The sequence below is a fragment of the Nematolebias whitei genome, chromosome 10 (genome assembly GCF_014905685.2).
Source record: "Nematolebias whitei isolate Nwh7 chromosome 10, NemWhi1, whole genome shotgun sequence".
Classification (NCBI taxonomy): Eukaryota; Metazoa; Chordata; class Actinopteri; order Cyprinodontiformes; family Rivulidae; genus Nematolebias; species Nematolebias whitei.
In genome coordinates this window covers 32,435,158-32,457,488 of record NC_056507.1, presented here as the reverse complement: position 1 = coordinate 32,457,488, position 22,331 = coordinate 32,435,158, and the positions used below count along the sequence as shown (strand labels likewise).

The window sequence follows — 22,331 nt, the reverse complement described above, 5'->3', positions numbered from 1 at the left end:
TTTAAAGTACTTAAAAGGAATCCAATTTATCAGAATCTAATTGATTATAAAAGAAAACAAGCTATGGTAAGGAGAATAATTAAGAACACAAAGAGAGAATATTGGAGAAAATTCTGTAACACAGTGGGAAAAGAAACAAAAATTGAAAAAATTTGGAAAATAATTAAAAGAATGAATGGTATTAAAAAAGAATATGAATATCCAGTATTAAAAATAAGTAACAAAACTATTACAAAAGATGACGAGAAAGCTGAAATATTAGCAGAAATATTTAGTAAAATTCATAGTTCTAGTAACATGAGTGAAGAAGGAAGGAAAGGTCAGGAAGCCACAAAACTAAAATACAAAGATTTACAACAAAATACTGAAGAAACAAATAATTTATTGAATGAACCGTTTACTAAAACAGAACTGAACTATGCACTAAGGAAAACAAAGAATACAGCACCTGGTAAAGATAACATTTGGTATACAATGATAGAACATCTCAGTGAAACATCAAAAGATACAATATTAGAATTTTACAATAAAATCTGGGAGGAAGGGGAGCTGCCAGAGAGCTGGAAGGAGGCGATCATAGTTCCAATAGCCAAACCAAGAAAAGACAATACAAACCCAGAAAATTATAGACCCATTGCTTTAACGTCAAATATGTGTAAAATAATGGAAAAAATGATTAATAATAGATTAACTTATTATTTAAATATCAAAGGGTATATATCTAAATATCAGAGTGGGTTTAGAAAGGGGAGGAATACTAATGACCCAACAATTTGCTTAGAGCATGAAGTCAGAAAAGCACAAATCAACAAAGAAAGTGTAGTCGCTGTATTTTTTGATCTAGAGAAGGCATATGATATGATGTGGGTAGAAGGATTATTAATTAAATTATGTCAAATGGGGATCAATGGAAATATGTTTAACTGGGTTCAAAACTTTTTATCAGACAGAACAATAGAAGTGAGAATTGGGCAAGAACTATCAAGAAAATTTACAGTAGAAAATGGGACGCCACAAGGAAGCATTTTAAGTCCGTTATTGTTTTCCATAATGATAAATGATATATTTACAGACATTGAGAAAGAAATGGGATGTTCATTATTTGCGGACGATGGAGCCATATGGAAAAGAGGTAGAAATACAGAATTTGTTATTAAAAAAATACAAGATATGATAATTAAAATAGAAAAATGGGCATTTCAATGGGGATTTAAGTTCTCAATAGAAAAAACAAAAGTTATGGTGTTTACACAGAAAAGAATAAGAGAGGAAATAAAATTAAAATTATATAATCAAGAATTAGAACAAGTAAAAAGTGTAAAGTTTTTAGGAGTATGGTTTGATGAAAAAATAATATGGAAGATACATATACAGAAAATTATCGATAAATGTAAAAAAATATTAAACATTATGAGATGTTTGGCTGGCAGTGACTGGGGAGCGGATAGAGGAGCTTTAAAACAAATATACACCGGATTAATCAGATCAAACATTGATTATGGAAGCATCATTTATGGATCAGCAGCAAAAACTCATCTGGAAAAATTAGATACAATACAACATCAGGCATTAAGAATCTGCACAGGAGCATTCAAAACTACACCAACAACAGCGCTAGAAGTAGAAATGGGAGAGATGCCTTTAGATCTAAGAAGAACACAACTAGCAATAAATTACTGGATAAACTTACAAAGCAATAACCCGGATCATCCAACACTCGATACACTAATCCCATGCTGGGAGAAAGAGAAAAAACAAACAAGAAGTTTTGGATGGATCATAAGAAAGAAAACAGAAGAAGTTCAAATACATCATTTAGAAATAAGTCCACATTTACCACTATCAGTTTTACCACCCTGGATATTACCAACAGCAACAGTCGACATGACACTAATGGAAAGGAAAAAGGACAGGACATACATCATAGATTCACACACAGTACAGACTTATATAAACAATTATTACCAGTACATTCAAATATATACAGATGCATCAAAAACAAATGAAAAAATAGGAATAGCTTTTATAGTACCGGAATTTCAAATAAAAATAGGAAAACGAATCACCAACGACTTATCCGTATATGCAGGAGAGATGTTAGCAGTGTTATTAGCAGTGCAGTGGGTGGAGGAAGTAAAACCATTAAAAACAATAATCTGTTCAGATTCAAGTTCCACATTACTCAGTTTAAAGCACAATCATACAGACAGTAGGCCAGATATTTTATTAGAAATATACCACACATTATTCAGAACACAAAGGATGGGTTTAACAGTGACATTTTTATGGGTACCAGCGCACATTGGGATTGAAGGAAACGAGATGGCAGATAAGATGGCAAAGAAGGCAACTCAGAATCACATTGACTTTACAGTAAATATAAGCAAATCAGAGGTAAAAAGTATCATCAAACAAAAACTGAAGAAAGAATGGCAGAAAAGATGGGATGAAGGAAAAAAAGGAAGATGGTTTTATAGGATCAAAAAGACAGTGGGAGAAACGAGAACTGGAAGAAGGAGCAGAAAGGAAGAAAGATTAATAACAAGATTGAGATTTGGACATACGGGACTGAATTATTCATTATTTCAAATAAAGAAACACAATACAGGAAAATGTGAGCACTGTGGACAAGATGAAACTATTCAACATGTGATATTGGAATGTCAGAAATATGCAGCAGAACGAAGGTTTATGAAGAGACAGTTTGAAAAGATAAAAGAAAAACTTAATATAATAGATGCACTACAACACAACTTGGAGAGCAAACATATACAAATTATAATTAGATATTTTAAGAAAACAAAGTTGATTAATAGAATTTGAGATATATATAGTTTACTCACACATACACATAGAATTAGCCCATGATGAACCACACTCCATACCAGTGGTGGCGGTAATGCACACCTACAGTTTTTTGCCAACCGCCATTAAACTCATCGAGAAGAAGAAGAAGAAGAGATCACTGCTCTAAAGAAATTCTGAAAAGTTTTGGGTGATTGGATTTAAAATTGCTGAAATGGCCCGGTAAGTTTTCCTTCAAGTTAATCACCTAAAACCTTTGCAGCCATGTCTTTGAATGAAATAGTTTATAGAGGTTTGTGCTCACCCTGTCAGCTGTGTGCAAGTTCATTGGGGTTTGAAAGTATGAATGTTTGCTGAGTTTCTTTTGCCACTGATGGTCTGAGAGATCAAAAACCTATAACTGGCAATAATTTTAGAAGTTAACTGCGTCATACGGTGATTGGTTGTGCTGCGAGCTACAAAGAAGGTCTGGACGATTTTTGAAAATGGATCAGTCGTGGCTAAAATATATGATTTTTCTATTGGCAAGTTTAAAATAGTTTCCCAAATTTTCGCTCTAAATAACTGAACAGCTTGTCGTGTCATCTGATTGCAGTTCAAGATAAAAATTAAAAATACGAACTATACAGTTTTCTCTACTTTGAATTTGTAAAAGCTGAAAGGACAAACTGACCAGTCAAATGTGGGTTTTGCAAATCTACAGAGCTTTTACACGACATACAGCAGGTATTTAAAACTTTATCCTGTTGAGTTCCTTCATTTAGATATAAAGATACTTCTGTTCAGGTTGGTGACTTAAAGTTTCTGTCCTTTTTTAAATTGATTTCTAAAAAAAGTAATTGGTTGCGAAATGACTTATTTGAACTTTTAAGGGTTGCCCGGTGTTTGCTAAAAGGGAATCTAAATTGAACTCTTTATTTGATTGTGCAAACGTTTCTTCTCCTCCAGGCAGATGCTCCTCCAAGTTTTCACGCTGGTCCTTCTGCTCCTGCCCTTGCTGCACTGCAAAAACCTGCTTTGCTTCTTCATGCCCGTCCTGGAGATACAGAAGGAGAAGAACATTGAATACACTGTGACGGAGTGTCTCCCCAAAGAGGTCTGCTTCATAGGCCTGGGTCGCTATGGCAACCACACAGCCCTGTCATCCAGGGGCTGCGTGCCGAAGGAGCGCTGCAGTGGTCAGGTCAACGTCCGCCTCAAAGGGACGGTCCACAAGATGACGTACAGCTGCTGTGACTGGCAGTTCTGTAACTCGTGTTCTGCTCTCAGACCTTCCTGTATCGCTCTAACTTTACTGGTCATCGCTGTAATGGTCTGTGGTTTGTGAGTTCTACAACACCGGACACTGCACACGGGGTGAACACCCAGTCTGGAGACACTGAGGTGTGCACGACCGTGATGACCACCACAGTGGTGGTTTTAATTTAATCCTTTGTCTTATGGTCTATTTTATACTTTTACTATAATAAATACTTTTAAAATGTATATATTTTTTCTGAGCTCTAATAAACATAAATTCAAAAATACTTTATTAATCCCAGAGGGAAATTAAATGTAACTCATCCTGGTTTCATTAAAGAGTTGTTCTAGATTCTGATGGCTGTGGGCAGGAAGGATCTCTTGTAGCGTCTGTACTAAAGTGGATCTGAAGAATCCTCTGACTGAAGACACTCTGTTGATGACAGTCTGAAGAGGATGCTGAAGGTTGTCTATAATGTTCTTCATTTTATGAAGAATCTGTCTTTGAACAATCATCTCCAAAGGTTCTAGAGGAGTCTCCAGAACTGAGCCAGCCTTCTTTATGAGCTTGTTGAGCTTTTTTTTTTAAGTCACTTGCTCTGGTGCTGCTCCCCCAGCAGATGATGGCAGAAGAGATGGTGCTCTCTACAACAGACTTGTAGAAGATATGCAGCATCTTACTGCAAACAATGAAGGACTTCAGCTTCCTCGAAAAGTACAGTCTGATCTGTCCCTTCTTGTAAACGGCTTCACTGTTGCATCTCCAGCCAAATTCTGAGGTATTGAGATGTTAATTTGCTGCTCCCAGTTGTGTTTAAAACGACAACAAAAAACAACCTTGTTTTGGTTACGCATCATAAATGTCCCAAAGTAAAAGTTTCAGTAAAAACATTTCCAACTGCACAGCATCTGATACCAGAGGAAATAATCCAAAGAAAGGTGATTTACACCCAGACAAAAGGAATTAAATTTTTCAAAAGCAATAATTTGTATCTCGGAATGAAATTGAGCTGCTTCAACATGCAGCCACTTGGAGCAGCACAGTTCCTGTGTATGTGTGTGTGTGTGTGTATATATATATATACATATATATATATATATAATGAACATATTAATTTCCCTGTTCTTGTTTAAACCTGGAACAAAACCTTGTTTACTTTTATTCCTTGGAGAACTTTACTGTTTTTTCTTTGTATGTGAATATTTCTGTTCAGTGCCCTGAGGCAACTTTGTTGTGATATGGTGCTAGATAAATCAACTGAATTTAATTATTTTAAACCTATCAATTTTTTAAACCCATTGATTTTTAAATGTGTCTTTACTTGATTTTTTGTATTTCTTTTACATTTTCCTTTTAGGTTGTGAAGCTTTATATTATTGAGACAGAAGGATTTTCTGATATTCAGATCTTGAAGATTCTGTGGAAAGTCAATGAACACGTAATGTACACCTGCAGCAGATGGCTCTCTAAATTTCTGTAAGAAGTTTTATTCTGACTTCAAGTAACTAAAGGCCAAGACCAAAGTAGGTTGCTTCTGTCGTTAAACTCCCATCTTAAACATTTTACAATTCATATAAAATATATTTTATAAACCTCTGTCAGTTTAAAATTGCACCTTTACTTTAGCAGAAATGTATTTCTACAGGAAGAGCCTAAAGCTGCATCAAAAGGCTGGCATGATGGCTCAGTGGTTAGCACTGTTGCCTCACAGCAAGAAGGTCCTGGGTTCAATCCCTGGTTGGACCTGGGGTCTTTCTGAGTGGAGTTTGCATGTTCTCTCCGTGCATGCGTGGGTTTTCTCAGTGTACTCCAGTTTCCTCCCACAGACCTAAACATGCATGTTAGGCTGCCTTCAGGTCTCTCTTGCAAAAGAGATCTCAATGGGATTTGCCTGGTTAAATAAAGGTTAATAAAAAATAAAATAAAATAAAAAGTGCTACAACTAGAAGTTGCTGCCACATCCATCCATCCATCCATTTTCTTTACCTGCTTATTCCACTTTTGGGTCGCTGGTGCCCATGTCCAGCAATCACTGTGCGAGGGGCGGGGTACACCCTGGACGGGTTGCAAGTCCATCACAGGGACACATAGAGACAAACGAGACAAACAAACATTCACTCTCTCATTCACACCTAGGGACAATTTAGAGTTACCAATCAGCCTAACATGTATGTTTTTGGTCTGTGGGAGGAAACCAGAGTACCAGAAGAAAACCCACACATGCACGGAGAGAACATGCAAACTCCACCCAGAAAGGTCCCTGGCCAGGATTCAATCCGGCAACCTTCTTGCTGAGAGGCAACAGCTCTACCAACTACACCACTGTGCCACCCAGCTACTACCTCATGAAACTTTAATATCGGTACAACTGTCAGCTATACTAATCCTCTTTTATCTAGGCTGTGCTCGTACTAGCCATTAGCTTGTCTTGTTTGGTCACACCTAATCACTGTTTGTCTAAACCTAAGTCGTTCAGTTATCTACCAAATTGTTAAGACACTTTCCACAGAGCCCCACCTTAAAAAAAAAAATCTTAACCATTGCTTTAAGTATAAAATATACAAAGTATAGTGTCGGAATTTTGTTCAAGGTTTATGGATGTTTTTAACTATTATGACTGAGAATAACTGCCCATGAACCATGTGTTGTTAGAGGAGAGCTGGATGAGGAGCTGGTTTGATACTGCAGGTGCAGCTGGCAGTCCAAGGACACCAGTATGCCTGTGTGCTGGGAGCTGATAAGCTTATAAAAACAAGTCTTGGCACTGTCCATGGTAGACTCTCATGACTGGGCTCCATGTATATAAACTTCTGTATATCTGTGTAACCTGCTGTGAAAATCTGCCCTTGCAAGTAAAACCAGTTCAAAATCTTCTCCTGTCATCGAATGTGGCTTATTAGAGTAATAATGTAAGACTTGAGGCAGACTGAGTGTGGGACACAGCTGATAAATCTTTGGCTTTTAAAAGTGAGAAAGAAGATGAGACGGTGAGGTTTGACAGTTCTTTATTTCCCTTTAATAAGGCTGCTGGGTCTCCCCACAGTGGATATACATATATATACAGGAGTTTGCTATACTGGAGTCACACTGGGGGCAGAGGGTCCATATTACACAGACTTCAAAAAACAACACTGATCGAGCCTCACCTCCAGGTATCAGATATCAGCAGAGAAAGTGGAAGAAGGGAGGAGGGGGAAACAGCACGAGAAGAGGGGAGTGGAGGAAGAGGAGAGACGATGCAGTCTGAGAGCCTGACTCGACTTGTTCAATAACTTAACACTAGAAAATAACGTACAGAATCCACGCACAGTGCATCTTAAATAGGTAACGTGAAGAACCATTTACCATAAATATCTGTATTTTCGGAAACCAACATATATAAAAAAGGATAAAAAAAAAAACTTGATCAGTCTTTACGTTTTGTTTTTTTCTTCTTTTTCGTGATATTTTCTTTCCCCGTTGTCATGACGATCTCTCGTTTCTTCATTCTTGGTGTGTTTTCAGGGCGTTTTGCACCCTGCTCCACACCTGATCCAATAAAGAAAAAGGAAACAACCCAGCGCACCCCCCCAGTCCCTCCCCCTTTATTATGAATAAGTAGAAAACGAACGAACGGAACACCACAGTCAACTCAGCACAAAAAGAACCCACAGACACACAGAACACCAAAAACATCAGTACTTTTTTTTGTTGTTTTTTTTGCTTCATCACCTTTATTCCCCCAAATGATCCGGATCATCGTATCTTTCTTGGCATACTGGTTTGGCGGCAGCAGAGTGGTTGTCCCCCCCTCCCTTGGTGGCTCAGTGGAACTGGGAGGCTAATCTCCAATCAGCTGGTCAGTTCACCAGTGATTTATTTTCTTTTAAATTCACAGTGTGGTAGGGAAAAAGAAGGGGAGGGTGGCGACCTGAGGGAGGAACATTAGCAACAATTACAACCCAGAGCATCCTTTAGGGGGAGGAAAAACAGCAAACTAAAGTGGGTGTTTGAGTCCTTCCTTCAGTTTGATGCTGGTGGATCTGGGTGGGTGGGACGGCCATGCTTGGCTGGAGCAGTTGGGTGATTGTTTCAGGCAGAGATGGAGATCAGAATGTACCGGTGGATGGATCACGGCACGTGTCAGAACATGGACGTGTGAGGCAGGACGATGTGTGATTGGCAGGTCAGAGGTCCCTCCTTGGCGGGCGTTCAGGCACGCTGCTGCAGAGCCCGCCTCTTGCGACTGTAGTAGTGGCGCATGCCCGTCTGTCTGGCAAAGTTCATCATGTAGTTTTGTTTACGCGTGCTGGGGGGGGGACACAAAATCAGTAAAGAGGGAAGGAAAAAGGAGAGTGCACGTTAGTGGCAGCGTAAAGCAGATATAAAGTCACACACACTCACGCTCTAATCCATGCAAACACACAAAATGATCTGATGTAGCTTCGACATTCTCTCACCTCCAGGATCATGCTGTGATTTCAATCAACCATGAGCTCAAACACTCAACAGCTGCATGGGCCTCATGGTGCTAGTTTACACTTGGAGTTATTCACACTCTGCACAAATGGAAGGCAGCTACATGGACCAGGTGATACGACTAACGTTTGACACGATGAGCTACAGGACGCACAGGGAGTCTACAAACACAAAACGCTGACACTGAATGTTTGAGGTCAGATAAAAATAAAAAAGTAAAAACAAAAAGGTTTAATAGTGCAGGGTCCTGAGCAGGAAAGGGTTCTAAACAAAGTCAGAGAACAAAAAGCTGCAGAACATCACTCTTGCTTAGCCTGTTTATTGCCTCTTCCATCCAGCAGGGCGGTGCCAGTGAGCCAGGAGTGCAGCCAGGGTGGGGTCTCTGTGAAGCAGGGGGGAGGGCAGGGGAAGGTGGGGATGGTGTGTGTGTGTGATGGTTGAGGCTGTGAGGGTGGAAGCTTTAATGGTTGTTAAACTGCGTGTGTTGATGATCCGTGTTCTTATGGTTCATCAATCCAGAAAAGTTGGAATGTAAATAAAAATATAAGGTTTGCAAATTTCATAAAGTTAATGTTCATATTTTACAGTGGGACACAGTAGAACCAGACTGGTGAACCTCTGCTCCTCGTTACTTCTGAGAGATTCAGCCCAAGAGGCTTTATTTCAGTCTTCTTACTGTCCTGCTGCTCTTTGGTTTATTTTATTACAAAATGCACCTCTAGCTGTTTTTTTTAATGCATCTCTTACCTTTACATGCTTTAGTTGCTCCTGTTACATTTTTTTATTTTGCTGACATGAAATTCAAATTTACCACGTGCTTCTTAAAGACAATCTCTTAGTTTCAGCATTTGATGTTTGCGGTGTCTCGTGAAAAAAACTACGTTTTCAGAGCCAACAAAGTCCATGCTCAATAATCCAGGTATACAATCCAACAATTTTCAGTCAGGTCATCTGGACAGTTTTTTTTTTTTCTGAAAAGTTTCACCTTCCATCCAGAAGGCTTCATCAGTCAAGGAAACACAACACAAAACTGATTCTTCCCCCAACAGCTTACTCCAAAGTGGAACAAACCAGTTATGTTGGTGCTAAGATGGTCTCTTGGGCACACCCCCTCCTCCATTGTCGGCCCTCTCCCTCGTCAACAGTCATGTCAAACTGGTTCAAAACCAACAAAGTCCATGCTCAGTAATCCAGGTATACAATCCAACTTTATAGTAAGCTGTTGGGGGAAGAACCACTTTTGTGTTGTGTTTCCTTGACTGATGAAGCCTTCTGGATGGAAGGTGAAACATTTCAGCAAAAAAAAAAAAAAAAAAAAAAAGAACCTGTCCAGATGACCTGACTGAAAATTGTTGGATTGTTTTCAGAGATTTGCAAATCACTGAATTCTGTTTTAATTCACATTTTACAGAACATCCCAACTTTTCAGAATTGGTGCTGTTTAATCACAAATATAAGGTGAGGTGGGTACTCCTGGCCCAGAGACATGTTGTTGTTGTGCTCAGACAGACAAACAAACAAACAGCCATGAGTGAAAACAAAAGAGGATGGAGAGTTGTTGCAACTGTTGATCCGTAAAGCCATGCAAGGGCAAAAAGTTGGATGAAACTCCAAGAATAAATGTGAGTTTATTTTAAAAATAATGATAGATCTCCTATTCAACTGAGTGGAAAAGCAGAGCTTGATTTTTTACTAACTGGATGGAACATGTGGATTTTTTTGAAGCAGGATTTTCATGTTAGTTTCTAAAATTAGTAGCAAAGTCAAAAACACCAAACCTGATTTTGTTTTAGATTGTTGTAAGAACGGATACAGATATATAGTGATGGATTACATCACACATATAAACACAAACATGTATCTTTGTATGAAACGTAACACGTTAAATAAAATGTGGTCATTATGCAAAGAGCTTATTCAAGTCAAAACCACAGTTTGAATTCGTTAATCATTTCTGTGTATTTTAGACCTTTATCCAGCTGGTTGTTAACCGTTTGTTATTTTTCAGCGAGCCTTCGCCTGAACGCTGCGAGCAGCCGGCCTGCCCTTTGACCTGCCTCGGGTGTCGTTTCAAACCAAGAGGATGGTGGAGATGAGAGGGGGCTGAATGTGTATGTAAAATTATAAGAACGGTGTCTGCAGTGGTACAAGGAGAAAATAAAATAGTTTGGGAGGAAGGGTTTGTGTGTGGTGGTGGAGGGGTGGGTGGGGGCTGCATTCAGGAAGAGGCGGAGAACTTACCTCACACTACAGCCATGCCAGAGGGAGCAGAATACAGAAGAGAGCAGAGGTTAGAGCGCGAGAGGGGGGAGGCAGGAGGAGGAGGGGACTGCTGTCTCGTAGAAAGGTCTGGGGGGGTAGGAGCCCCAGCCTGGGGAGGCAGAGACCCAAAGAAGAAGAGTATGTAAGCAGTAAAAGTGGTGGAGGGAAGATGTAACGAAGACGAGCAAAAAGTGAAGAGGAAGATGGAGGAGGTCACACGGCAGGATCCATTCATCGAGCCAGAATGGTCGGAGGAGAAGTTGAGAGGGAGGACGAAAACGGGAGAGAGGGAGAAGATGGAGGAAGGTTCACAGATCAAGCAGAGGAGCAAGCACAAACACGTAACCAGGGGCAACGGTGAAAGCAGGGAGGAAAGGGAAAGTCAAAGCAAAAAAGTAAATAAATAAAATAAAGGTTGAGCAGGAGGAGTGGAGAGGAAACGAGTGAAGGAGTGGTGAACAGAGAGAAATAAAGAACAGAGCAAAGTGTGAGGGTCACTCTTTTCAGCAGACACTGTTGAAAACTGAGCAAATGCAAAGGAAGGAGTGGGACAGGTCACGGCCATGAAGACCAGGGACAGCTCAGGTTAGGCCTCAGGGTCTGTTTAGGTGCCTTTCTCAATGACTTTGCAGATTTTAACATGACACGGCTGTTTTATGCAGGCTTTGAAACGCTTTCACATTAAGATTGTTGCTCTGCATCTCACAGGAGCGTCTTCTGATGGTGTTAGTAAGTGTAAAGTTAGTATAAAGATCATGATATCTTCAGTGTCCTCTTTAATTTGAACATTTTAAAGCATCGACTGGTATAAAGTAATAAAACTGGTAATGCAGCACAAAATCTTAAAAAAAAAAAAACTCAGTGTGAGTGACTGAGAGCAAAGTAAGTTCCTTCAGATCTATTTTATTTTATTTCTTAAAAAAATAAAAGTAATGCAATTCAATTTTTAAGTAAAAATTAGTAGAATATTGTGAGTTTGCAGTAGAACAAAAATGTATGTGATTAAAAAAAAAATCATAATTTCCTGTAGTGTAGTAGTCGTGTAAACTTTTCAGCTTCCAACTAACAAGGAAAGTGTGGAGAGACGACCTGGATAATCATTGACTGAAACATTTAAAGAGCAACCAGGCTGATCTAAAAACAGAGTGGAGCAACACATCTGGGGACGTTAAAGCCCTTGTGGAATGACTCCACTCCTTTGGATGAAGGCAACATTTTCACTTTAACTTTTTAGTATCTAAATAATATATAATGTCATGTAAACATTTATTATCACTGCTGACCACTGATCAATACATGTTGAAAAACTTTCATAAATCAAATTAAAGATTGTTCAGTTGGATGAACATTACCACCATAATACCAGATAGTGATTCAGAGAATTTATGATTATTTTGTTGTTCTTTTCTTAACCACTTTATTTTTGCTGTTTTTTGGCCTCGGTCCAATGACAGGGATTAAACCAGTTACATCATTATTATACAGCATGCTAACTAGCATCCTTCAAGGTGGGCTAACCAGTAGAAATATTGTAGAAATGTTTAAATCTTTAACCTTTAAGTTAAGGATGATATGTGGTTGTTTGAAATGACTCCAACAGATTTAATCTTATTGAAGTTTACATCCATTTTTTTTCTGCTCTCGCTCAAGGCGGACACATTCTCTCCTCCTGCTGTTGCTCTTTGTGTGTGTCTTGGAGCTCCTGGTACACCGCTTCCAAACAAAAAAATACTGATATAATCTGGTGAACTGTACTTTTGTGCTTTCAACGCAATCGACAAAATCTTTTCAACAAAACGACAGGGTCCTGGAGAGCCCCCATGTCCTGCCGAGACTCACGCTGCAGAATACATCAAGGATCTGTGGGGACTTTGGCAGCTGATGTGTTTTTCACTTCTGTCTCAAGGGGACGCCAAAGACATTTATATAAATGGATTCATGATAGCAGGGTTTCTGCTCTTTGGCATTGGCGGGTCCCTGTATTATCAACTTTAGAAGAAGACATCGGCAGCAGTTTCGGCCATGACAAAACTTCTGAGTCTGTGTGAAGGTTTGGTTTGTGCTACAAGTACTCAAAATCAGCAGATTTATGAGCTAAACCATAAGATGGAAGTGATTTGTGAGAATTGCAGGCCACCTGCAGCTTCTAGGACTCGCCAGCATGTTGGGGTCGAACTTGAAGAAGGCTCATAGCATGGATCAGTGGAATGCCCATAAATCTGGCCATTTTGGATCTGGAAAGTTCCTGCAGGACTCAAGGCTGACAAGAAAAAAATAGTCTGCCTGCCTGAAGAAAATCAACAATTGTGGCTTATCTGAATCTGGGACATGGGTAAACCAAGAAAAAAGCTTCATCTATCGCCCCCCCCCCCCCCCCACCCCCCCCCCCCCCGCCCCCCCCCCCCCCCCCCCCCGTTGAGAACTTCTGCGCAGGCTCATCAGAACTGCCAGCTGACCAACATCTTATCAGAACTATGACCTATCTGAAAGGGTTTCGTGGACAAATCTCATCGTGTCTTGTTGTCAAATGCATATGTAATGTGTCTATAAATGTGCTTTCTGGTAGTTTTTTGATGTCTTAAATCGTGTCCTGATAGGACAAGATGTGAAGAGATCTTTTTTTTGTAATACCAATATCCAGCCTCATGGCCTTTTACCTTTTTCTATCTTAAAAGTATTCTGAAAATCTCGGTACAATGACAATAAAGCTTATTCTGCTTCTGATCTTTATTTTTCTTTTTGAAGCAAAAACTTATATGATACTTGAACAAAACAAGTTCTAAAGTTTACTATTTCAATCAGCTGCTGGAATAAAGTGACAAATCACTACCTTTATTTACCCTCTGTGTTTAGAGATGCAAAGAAAAGGGCAACATAAAGGTATAATAAAATTACAATTATTTTCACTTTGACGTGATTTCACTGCGCTCTGTTCATTTCTATTTTCGACCACTGATTTCATCACTGGTAACAGTTATCTTAATGTCATCAGCAATCATTTTCCTATTTATCTGATTTCTTGTAACAATCTCAAGACATCCTACTTGGTGTGTAACATCTCACAGGAGGGTCCCAATCCCAGTTATTACTGCCAATATGAGCCTCATTTCCTAATAAGGTAAGATAAGAAAAAATAGAACTTTATTGATCCTACAGGAACTTGTTGAACTGAATTATATGTAAAAAAAATACAATATTCATCACACAACTAAGTGAAATAAATATTGAAAGTAATAGGGCATAATACAACTGCCTGGCCAAAAAAAAAGTTGCCACTTTGATTTAACTAAGCAAATAGGTACGAGCCTCCTATTGGATAATTACTGCATGGGTGATTATCTTTCAGCTGCAACAAGTTATTTAACCCCAACTGGTGCAATGAGCTGCTTCTCGTTTCTTAAACAACCATGTTGAAAGACACATCGCGTGGTTGTAGAAAAGATGTCAGTCTGTTTGAGAAGGGTCAAATCATTGGCATCAAGCAGAGAAAACATCTAAGGAGATTGAAGAAATGACTAAAATTGGGTTAAGAACTGTCCAACGCATTATTAAAAACTGGAAGGATAGTGGGGACCCATCGTCTTTGAGGAAGAAATGTGACCGGAAAAAAATCCTGAATGATCGTGATCGGCGATCACTTAAACATTTGGTGAAATAAAATCATAGAAAAACAACAGTAGCACTCAGGGCTGTGTTTAATAGTGAACGTAAGAACATTTCCACACGCACAATGTGAAGGGAACTCAAGGGATTGGGACTGAACAGCTGTGTAGCCTCAAGAAAACCACTAACCAGTGAGGCTAACTGGAAAAAAAAAAAGGCTCCAATTTGCTAGGGAGCATAAAGATTGGACTCTGGAGCAATGGAAGAAGGTCATGTGGTCTGATGAGTCCAGATTTATCCTGTTCCAGAGTGATGGAGGCATCAGGGTAAGAAGAGAGGCAGGTGAAGTGATGCACCCATCATGCCTAGTGTCTAGTCATCAATGTAAGATCTTGGTGAAAAATTATTGCAGCACTGGATGGAAATAGATCTTGTGACATTGCAGAAGCAGTTTATTGAAACAATGACACAGTGAATGCATGATGCAATCAAAGCTAAAGGAGGTCCAACAAAATATTAGTGTGACCTTTTTTATGGTGGCGACTTTTTTTTTGGCCAGGCAGTGTAGTAAATAGAGCAGCTGTGGCTGAGTGGTTAGAGCAGTCGTCCTCCAATTGGAGAGTTGGGGGTTCGATTTCACCAGTAGTCACATGCTGAAGTCTCCCTGGGCAAGACACTGAACACCTCATTACCTCCGATGTGTGGCCCATTGGTGTATGAATGTGATAAAGCTCTGACTAATCTTTGTAGAGATCTAGTAGAGTGCAGTATGAATGGGTAAATGCGGGTACAGATTGTGTTGTAAAGCCCTTTGAGTATCTTAATAAGATGGAAAGGATCGAGCTACAGTATATAAGTACAGTCCATTTACCATTTGAAAGGTGTGTGTCCAAATGAAAGTACCAAAACAGTGGAATGAATTAATAAGTTACAACAACAGAAAATTGATGTGGACAAGCGTTATTTCAATTGTCACTAGCTATGTTTACATGCGCAGAATTCTCTGACCGGATTGAAATGTGTTCTGTTTGAATAATTCAAATGTGTTGTTTACATGGGCACAATCTGTTCATGATGAGCGTTTACATGCAGCGGGCTTTGTTCTGAACAGAAGTACTGACATGCGCAGTGTGGTAAACTCTCCTTAAAAAAACCACCGAAGAAGAAGTTCTACTTCCGGGTGAACGTAAACAAACCTGAGCACCCAAAATGGACCCGCGACAGGTTTGAATGATGTTGGAGACGTTACTGCACTCCCTGACTGAGCTACAGGTGATAGAAATCATTTTGAGCTCTTTAAAAGTTTCTAGTAGAAATGTTGTGTCGCTCACCGACCAGTTTTACTTCCCTGACATGCTAATATTATTAGCGTTAGCCAGGCGGAAATGGCAAAGTCGCACATGCGCAGTCAGGTCAGTTTTTCACGATCAGATAAAAACGAACAGATCAAGCGTTTACATGCGCACCGATCGGGTTTCAGATCGGCGTAAACCACCCGTTTCGTTCTGATCAGAAATTATAATGGATCGCGCCGAATACACAAAAAATAACCCGAACGGAGCGTTTACATGACACACTTTTATTCCGACCGGCCATTTGATTCGGTTACTTATGTCCATGTAAACATACCCAGTGACTAAATCAGCCTCAGGGCATAATTGATATATTTTAAACGATTAAATCAATTCCTGACAAATTAAATAAAATGAACCTACAAAAACACTGAAAATATCATGATCTGACAGCAAGAGTTGATCTGCTGTAAATAAAAACATCTGTCAGCAAACAGCCCCATTTCCAGCAAACCACCATGGAGGACGTTTTACTCCAGAATAAGCACTTAAAACCAAACACTCCTCCGATGTTCAGTCAGTGTCACTGAGCCAGGGTGGAGTGAAGGAACCATTAGTACTCAGGTCAGGCAGAGGTAGAGACAGGGCTAGCTCTGTTGGGGCCAGTTTGTAGAGGGGGGCCCAACAGCTGGGTTGGGAATTGGGTACTCACAGAACTACTTCCACATGGTCCAACGCCCACTGGTCATGTCCTGCGCCATCATGTCTTGGCTGCCACCATCGCAGCATTACCCCATTAACCCTCGCCTCACTGGGGAGATTGTAGAGACATTGTGCAGTAAGATTTTAGACATTTTGAAGTAGCCTCATGACGGTCACCACGGGTTTAATCACTGTTCCAACTTTTAATGAGGTCATCTTCTTATAAATAATTTAACAATTATTCAGAATGAGTAAAAGACTAATAAAAGCAAATCTGCTCATCCAAAATGTAAAATATCTCTATAGTAGCTTTATTTATCATTAAAACATGGTTTACTGAGTACATTTTTTTCTTAATTGAAGAAATCTGAATTAAGGCACAAAAAGAATCATGAAATATTTATTATTTATTATTGATATTAATTATATGGGTAATTGGTAAAAGTTTTCAAAAGACAAAAAACTGGCCTTTTATTACTAGATAACATTTATGTAACATTTACAAATATCACATTAACTTTTATAGTCTTAAAGTGGAAGTTCAGCTTTTTTGAAGTGAGGTTCTATGAAAAGCTCGTGAACAATCAGTATCTTTGTAAATTATTTTCAAACATTCAGTTTGAAGAAATATAAGTTTATTCTGATCAGATCATGTTTAGCTCATCAGTCCAGTCGAAAATAAATAATCAAACTGATCATTAGAATAATTTTCCAGAGCCCCACTTTCAAAAGAGCTGAAATATGTATGTTTTGAAAGAAATCTCAATAGAATAAAGTTCAGTTTAAGGTGCTTGTGTGCGAGGTGTTTATCACTAGTCCTTACAGAGGAATGTTGTAGGAAACTCTCTGGGCCTTTATGAAGTCTTTGGGTTGGTGCTGGGCGATGACGTGCCAGCTGATTCCGTTGTTGACGCTGTATTGTAGCAGTACGGCCCGGTCCACTGTGTCTGCTTGATCCAGAGCTATGTTACAGCTGTCTGTTTGAGCTGCGCTGCCGATCTGCAGCACAAACATGATCTTACTGGAATAAAACAGGGAACCAGATGAAAAGACGGGATTAAATTTTAAAAAGTGCACATGATACAAATAGTGATGTGGAGCTCACTAAAAATATCCAGGTACAGTGGTAGCATCTGATGCACAGTATTTAGTTTCTACATTTTTACCTGTACCTGGCTCTAGTGAGGTCCAGCGGTTTGGTAACTGCCTGTCTCATTTTACAGCCATTGAAGTAGAGCGAGTCTCCGTGAGCATGTGGTGACAGCTGCCCACAGCCGCTGCCCACTTCTCCACCCTGGATGAGCTGCCAGCTCTCCTGAGACACGTCACTGGACTCGAAGTTGTCCTTGATGGAGCTGGGCAGGTCGGTGCTCGATAGGGAACAGTCATCGCCTGTTCATGTCCGAGGAAAGAAGCAGAAGAATGGTGATATAGAAACATGTTCATGCTCTGTGGGCAAAGAGACGTCTCTTCAGGGGTTATACTGTGTGGCCCACCGTGGTATCCTTCGTCACAGATGCAGACCACTCCACTCGTGCAGTACCCATGGCCACTGCAGAGCCCTGGGCACATCTCACCAATGTAAACATGGTCAACCCCCCAACTGTGCCTCTCTCCTGTGCCCTCCTTCTGAATCCAGCGGAACTGGGTAGCCCTGAAGCACGCAACATATTCCAAAATGCTTACTTAGCTGAAACATAAAGGTTTAAATACATCCCTCAGATAAATGCTCAAATACCCTGATGAGACGTGGTCTGGCAACTGGACAGTGACCCTGGTCCACGTTGAGCTATTAACTGGACTGTAGACTGTGGATTCGTGGAACTGGAAGGGTGAGCAGCCCACATTGTTAACGGAAGAGGGGAGGCACTCAGACTGTACCAGCTGCCAGGAGTCAGACCTGAAGGGAGAAACAATCAGTGGGAAAAAATTTCTAAAAGATGCTCCAACATAGAATTTGTTGCAGTTAACATCCCCTGTTTTTTCCTTACCTTGCATCCTTCCTGTACTGCAGCAGGACAGAATGATGGTCTTCACATGTGTCTGCTTCACAACCAACAACAATCTGTACCAGAAGAAAAAAAGTGAAGTCCCTAAAGGTACAGAAGAAAATGGACCAATGTCATCATAAGAATGGGTCCGTTCTTTACCTTGAACTGTAAAATATATCCAGGCTGCACTATAAGCTCTCGAGTGGCGAGGATGTTGTGCGTCCTGTCGTGGTTCTTGTTTGGCCAGTACAGGTGGAATGAAGGATTTCCACAGAAGCCTGCTGTTCGCACAGCGTTAGGATAGAAACTCCAGCTTTCCTCGTGGGAAACACTCTCTGGTGGATGGAAGAGGAGATCAGTGTGATCAGCCAGAGTGATTCAATATCTGAATGTTGTCTGTTTGAATACATCCACAAACTTACCGTCATCAAACGTGTCAAGCAGGGTGGATGGGTTGATGTCTGACCCTCCCACCAAGATGTTATCTATGGCCCACTGAGCTCTTTCCAGGCTTGGGGAGGCTAGGCCTGATGAAACTGTGAAAGGCTGCCACCATCGCAGGCGTGTGGCGTTTGTTAGTGCTCCCTCTGGCAGAACAATGTAGTCCCTCCTCACTGATACATACTTCAGATAGTCCATCTCATGCAGTAGTGTCCAGGACACACCTGTGTTCCAAAAAATGACACAATTAACAAAATAAGAAGATGATGGAATGAAAACACAATGTAATGTGGCACATATGCCTTTTCTTTACCTCCATCAATGGAGTAGTCCAGCAGCACCCCCTCTTTACGACAAGTCGGCCGGTGACACATGGTCATGTTATCCTCACTTCCAATCCTGGCCCAGTACTCCACAAACCTGTTGAGAGAAACATCCATTTCATGATCTGATTAAAGAGTCTGAACTATTAGCTCACTGCGAGCGACGGAAGTTAGGAACTAACTTTGCACCCCGGAGGTCCAGATCAGCAGTGACAGCCTGCCTGGCATCAGCTCCTCCAAAATACAAGGCTGTGCCCTCCACCAGGACACCGCAGTCCGTACAGGGTTTACCCCCATCCAGCACCTGCCACTGAGAGCCTGCTGCCCCCTCCCAGTCAAAACGCTCTTTCAGAGTTGCCTTTAAATTTACAAAACATTTTTTTTAATATATAGACCATCTCAAAACACCAAGGTGGTCCCTTACTGGATTCATATGCAGAAAGCTACCTTCAGAGTAGCACTGGCATAACAGTTTGGTCCAGTGAACCCTGGATCACAGATGCAGCGCTGGTCCAAACAGTCTCCGTGTCCTCCACAGTGATTGTCGCAGGCTGGCCCAATGTACAAGTTCTCCACACCCCATTGGATGTCTGAGTGCTGCTGGAAGAACCGGAACCGCACCGCACTGGGGACAAGACAGACGAAATTAGTCAAGTAACATGCATAAATTATAAACCTGTTAACAATATTTTAAGAATTATTTGTCAAAAGTTTGTAGAGGTTGTCTAACAAAGTTAAGTCAGGTCCAGTGGACGGATAAAAAAAACAAAACATAAAAACAGTTGAAAGGTTTCATCTTTTATCCAAGACTTCGTTGGTTGGAGCTGTAATAAGCTCAGTCTTATAAATAGCCCCTCCTCATAGTGGATCAACCAGTTTGTTGTTGACATCGTTTGAGAGAGGAGTGAAGGAGGCTTTCTTTGTGAAGAGAACCTGTCTATCATTAAACAGGGATGGAGGTCTCTGTGTTCAACTGTCCCCCTCTTACAATGATGTTATTGCTAGTATCATTCAGCACCCTGTGAATAACAAGCGGCCATCAACCAACTGTTAGATTGATGGTGCTTATTTATCATGTGAACAGCTAGTTCTGGATGTCAACAACAAACTGGTTGATCCACTACGAGAAGGTGCTGTTTATGAGACAGAGTTTAGTGCATCTCCTTAGACTGAAGAAGTCTTTTGGATAAAAGACGAAATGTTTCAACAAATCCGTCCAGAGGGCCTGACTTAACTTTGTCAGATTTTTCTACCTGGATTATTGAGCATGCATCAGGATATCTGCAGAGGTTGATTTATACCAACTTACGTGTCAGCCATGCTGTCGGGTAGTGAATACACCGCCCTCTTCCAGCTGTCAGCTGGGAAAAACACTGATGGCTGAGAGACTTGACCACCACAGCGGGGGTCAGCAGGCAAGCACTGAGGAACCAAGTATTTCCAAGTGACCCCAAAATCAACTGAATACTGAACATGAACCTGCCGGTCTGCAGGACGGTCTGGGACGTTGCATCCGACAGCAATCTGGAAAAAGACAAAATGACTTGTAAATTATAGGAGGCTGTGGGAGCTGGGTGGTCACTTCTGTGGTCCTGTAATCATGAGGCTGCAGATTTGAGCCCGGGTGGCATCAGGCATAAAAAAATTGTCAAATGTTTTATGCGAGTTTGCTGGCTGTAGGGACTCCTGAAGAAAAGCAGCAGCCGAAAAAACAACTTATACAAATGTGCCCTTCAAATCAAAATCCATGTAAAATCAAAAAGGATCAATAAACGTAATGTAATTTTACAATCTATTTTTTATAAATGATAAATAAGTGAATTAGCACTTAATAATAACCTTGAACTGCATGACCCAGCCTTTGCCTGGAACAATATCCTGAGTGACGGCGTACACCTCTCTCCCATCAGCGTTTCCACACACCATCACACCATCAGGGGAGCTGCAGAAACGCTGCACTGAACAATCCTCCGAGAACAACCAGTGGTCGTTCGCTGTGAGGAAAGAAAGTAAAATAAACAAACGTGAAGAATCTAAAGTATGAAATCATTCTATTTAATAAAAGGCAGTGGCAATGCGACACCTATTGGTGTTTCTTCTTCCTCGTTCAGGGACTCAATCCTTCCTGAGGTCTCATCAGCTGGAGATCTCTCGTGACTAGGCAACGCCACCCCTCCAAATGTGTCAGAGATCTGCGCCCGGGTTTCTGAGCCCGCAATGAGAACATTATCAAGAGCCCAGTCGCTGTGGTCTGCACCATCGTGCTGTGGCTGCCACCAACGCACTCGAACGCCTTCCTGTCGTGCAGCAGGGGGCAGCAACACATTCACAAATCTGCAAAGACACAAAGTGGATTCTGTTCATCCTGTGGTAACTTCTTATGTGCCACCACTGAGTGGATGCAGGAGAATAGTTTACCCAGGTTTGGTGTACAGATCATAGAAGATCTCAGTCAGTAAGTGCCAGTTGATTCCCCCATTCAAGCTGTACTCTAGAAGGACCCCCTGGTTGCGGTTACTTGGTGAGACCATGCAGCCATACATGAAGTAGAACTGGATGAACTCTGCGTTGGTCAGGTTCAGGTCCACTGTGACCAGCTGACGACTGCAAGACTGTGCACAAACAAATTCAACTTGAAAGGCAAACTAATAAGACTGCACTGAGATGTCCTGGGACAAAAAAAAAAAAAAAAAAAAAGCTATGTCCTGGGACAACTACAGCTAAACATAAAGGCTTGCCTATGTGTACTTAGTGAACGTTTGTTTAAAGACTGAAACTCAAAGATACATTTTCCAACACTCTTCCTGTCCTGTGCAATTGTTGAATGTCTCCATCATACGTTGATTCTAATAAAAACTAAATGTTGGAATTTTTTTAGACTTAATTTCAGAAATTACATTTTTAGTTCATATTTAAATCAGAAAATTAACAAAAAATGAAACAAACTGAGAAAGAATGAGGGAAAACTACCCTGAGAATTAGTTTACAGCTTTATAAATTTGTAATGAAAAAACAAAAGTAGGGGCAAAGACAAATTCATTCATTCATTCAACCTTAATTTATACAAGTTGGTCTCATTTTCAAGAGAGACATATGTGTGTGTGTGTGTGTATATATATATATATATATATATATATATATATATATATATATATACATATATAGAGAGAGAGAGAGTTATATTATATATAACATATATTGAAACAGTAACAAA

General features: G+C 40.4%; 2 protein-coding genes across 2 annotated transcripts in view; one reads left to right on the top strand and one right to left on the bottom strand.

Annotated features, from left to right (window-relative positions):
• The first annotated feature begins 3,019 nt into the window (after positions 1 to 3,019).
• LOC119416482 (protein Bouncer-like) lies at positions 3,020 to 4,132 on the top strand. The gene is made up of 2 exons (XM_037683716.1): positions 3,020 to 3,027; positions 3,754 to 4,132. The coding sequence occupies exons 1-2, from the start codon at positions 3,020 to 3,022 to the stop codon at positions 4,130 to 4,132; spliced, it is 387 nt and encodes a 128-aa protein (XP_037539644.1).
• A 2,907-nt stretch (positions 4,133 to 7,039) lies between these two features.
• Positions 7,040 to 22,331, bottom strand: part of reln (reelin) — a gene marked incomplete in the record, with an annotated part of 128,574 nt that continues 113,282 nt past the window's right edge. The window contains 17 exon segments of the mRNA XM_037683613.1: positions 7,040 to 8,333; positions 10,745 to 10,750; positions 16,373 to 16,471; positions 17,186 to 17,383; positions 17,535 to 17,754; positions 17,859 to 18,016; positions 18,101 to 18,262; positions 18,354 to 18,427; positions 18,513 to 18,688; positions 18,776 to 19,018; positions 19,108 to 19,214; positions 19,300 to 19,475; positions 19,565 to 19,742; positions 20,427 to 20,641; positions 20,957 to 21,111; positions 21,201 to 21,451; positions 21,536 to 21,729. Coding sequence (XP_037539541.1) covers positions 8,237 to 8,333; positions 10,745 to 10,750; positions 16,373 to 16,471; positions 17,186 to 17,383; positions 17,535 to 17,754; positions 17,859 to 18,016; positions 18,101 to 18,262; positions 18,354 to 18,427; positions 18,513 to 18,688; positions 18,776 to 19,018; positions 19,108 to 19,214; positions 19,300 to 19,475; positions 19,565 to 19,742; positions 20,427 to 20,641; positions 20,957 to 21,111; positions 21,201 to 21,451; positions 21,536 to 21,729 — 2,709 coding nt within the window.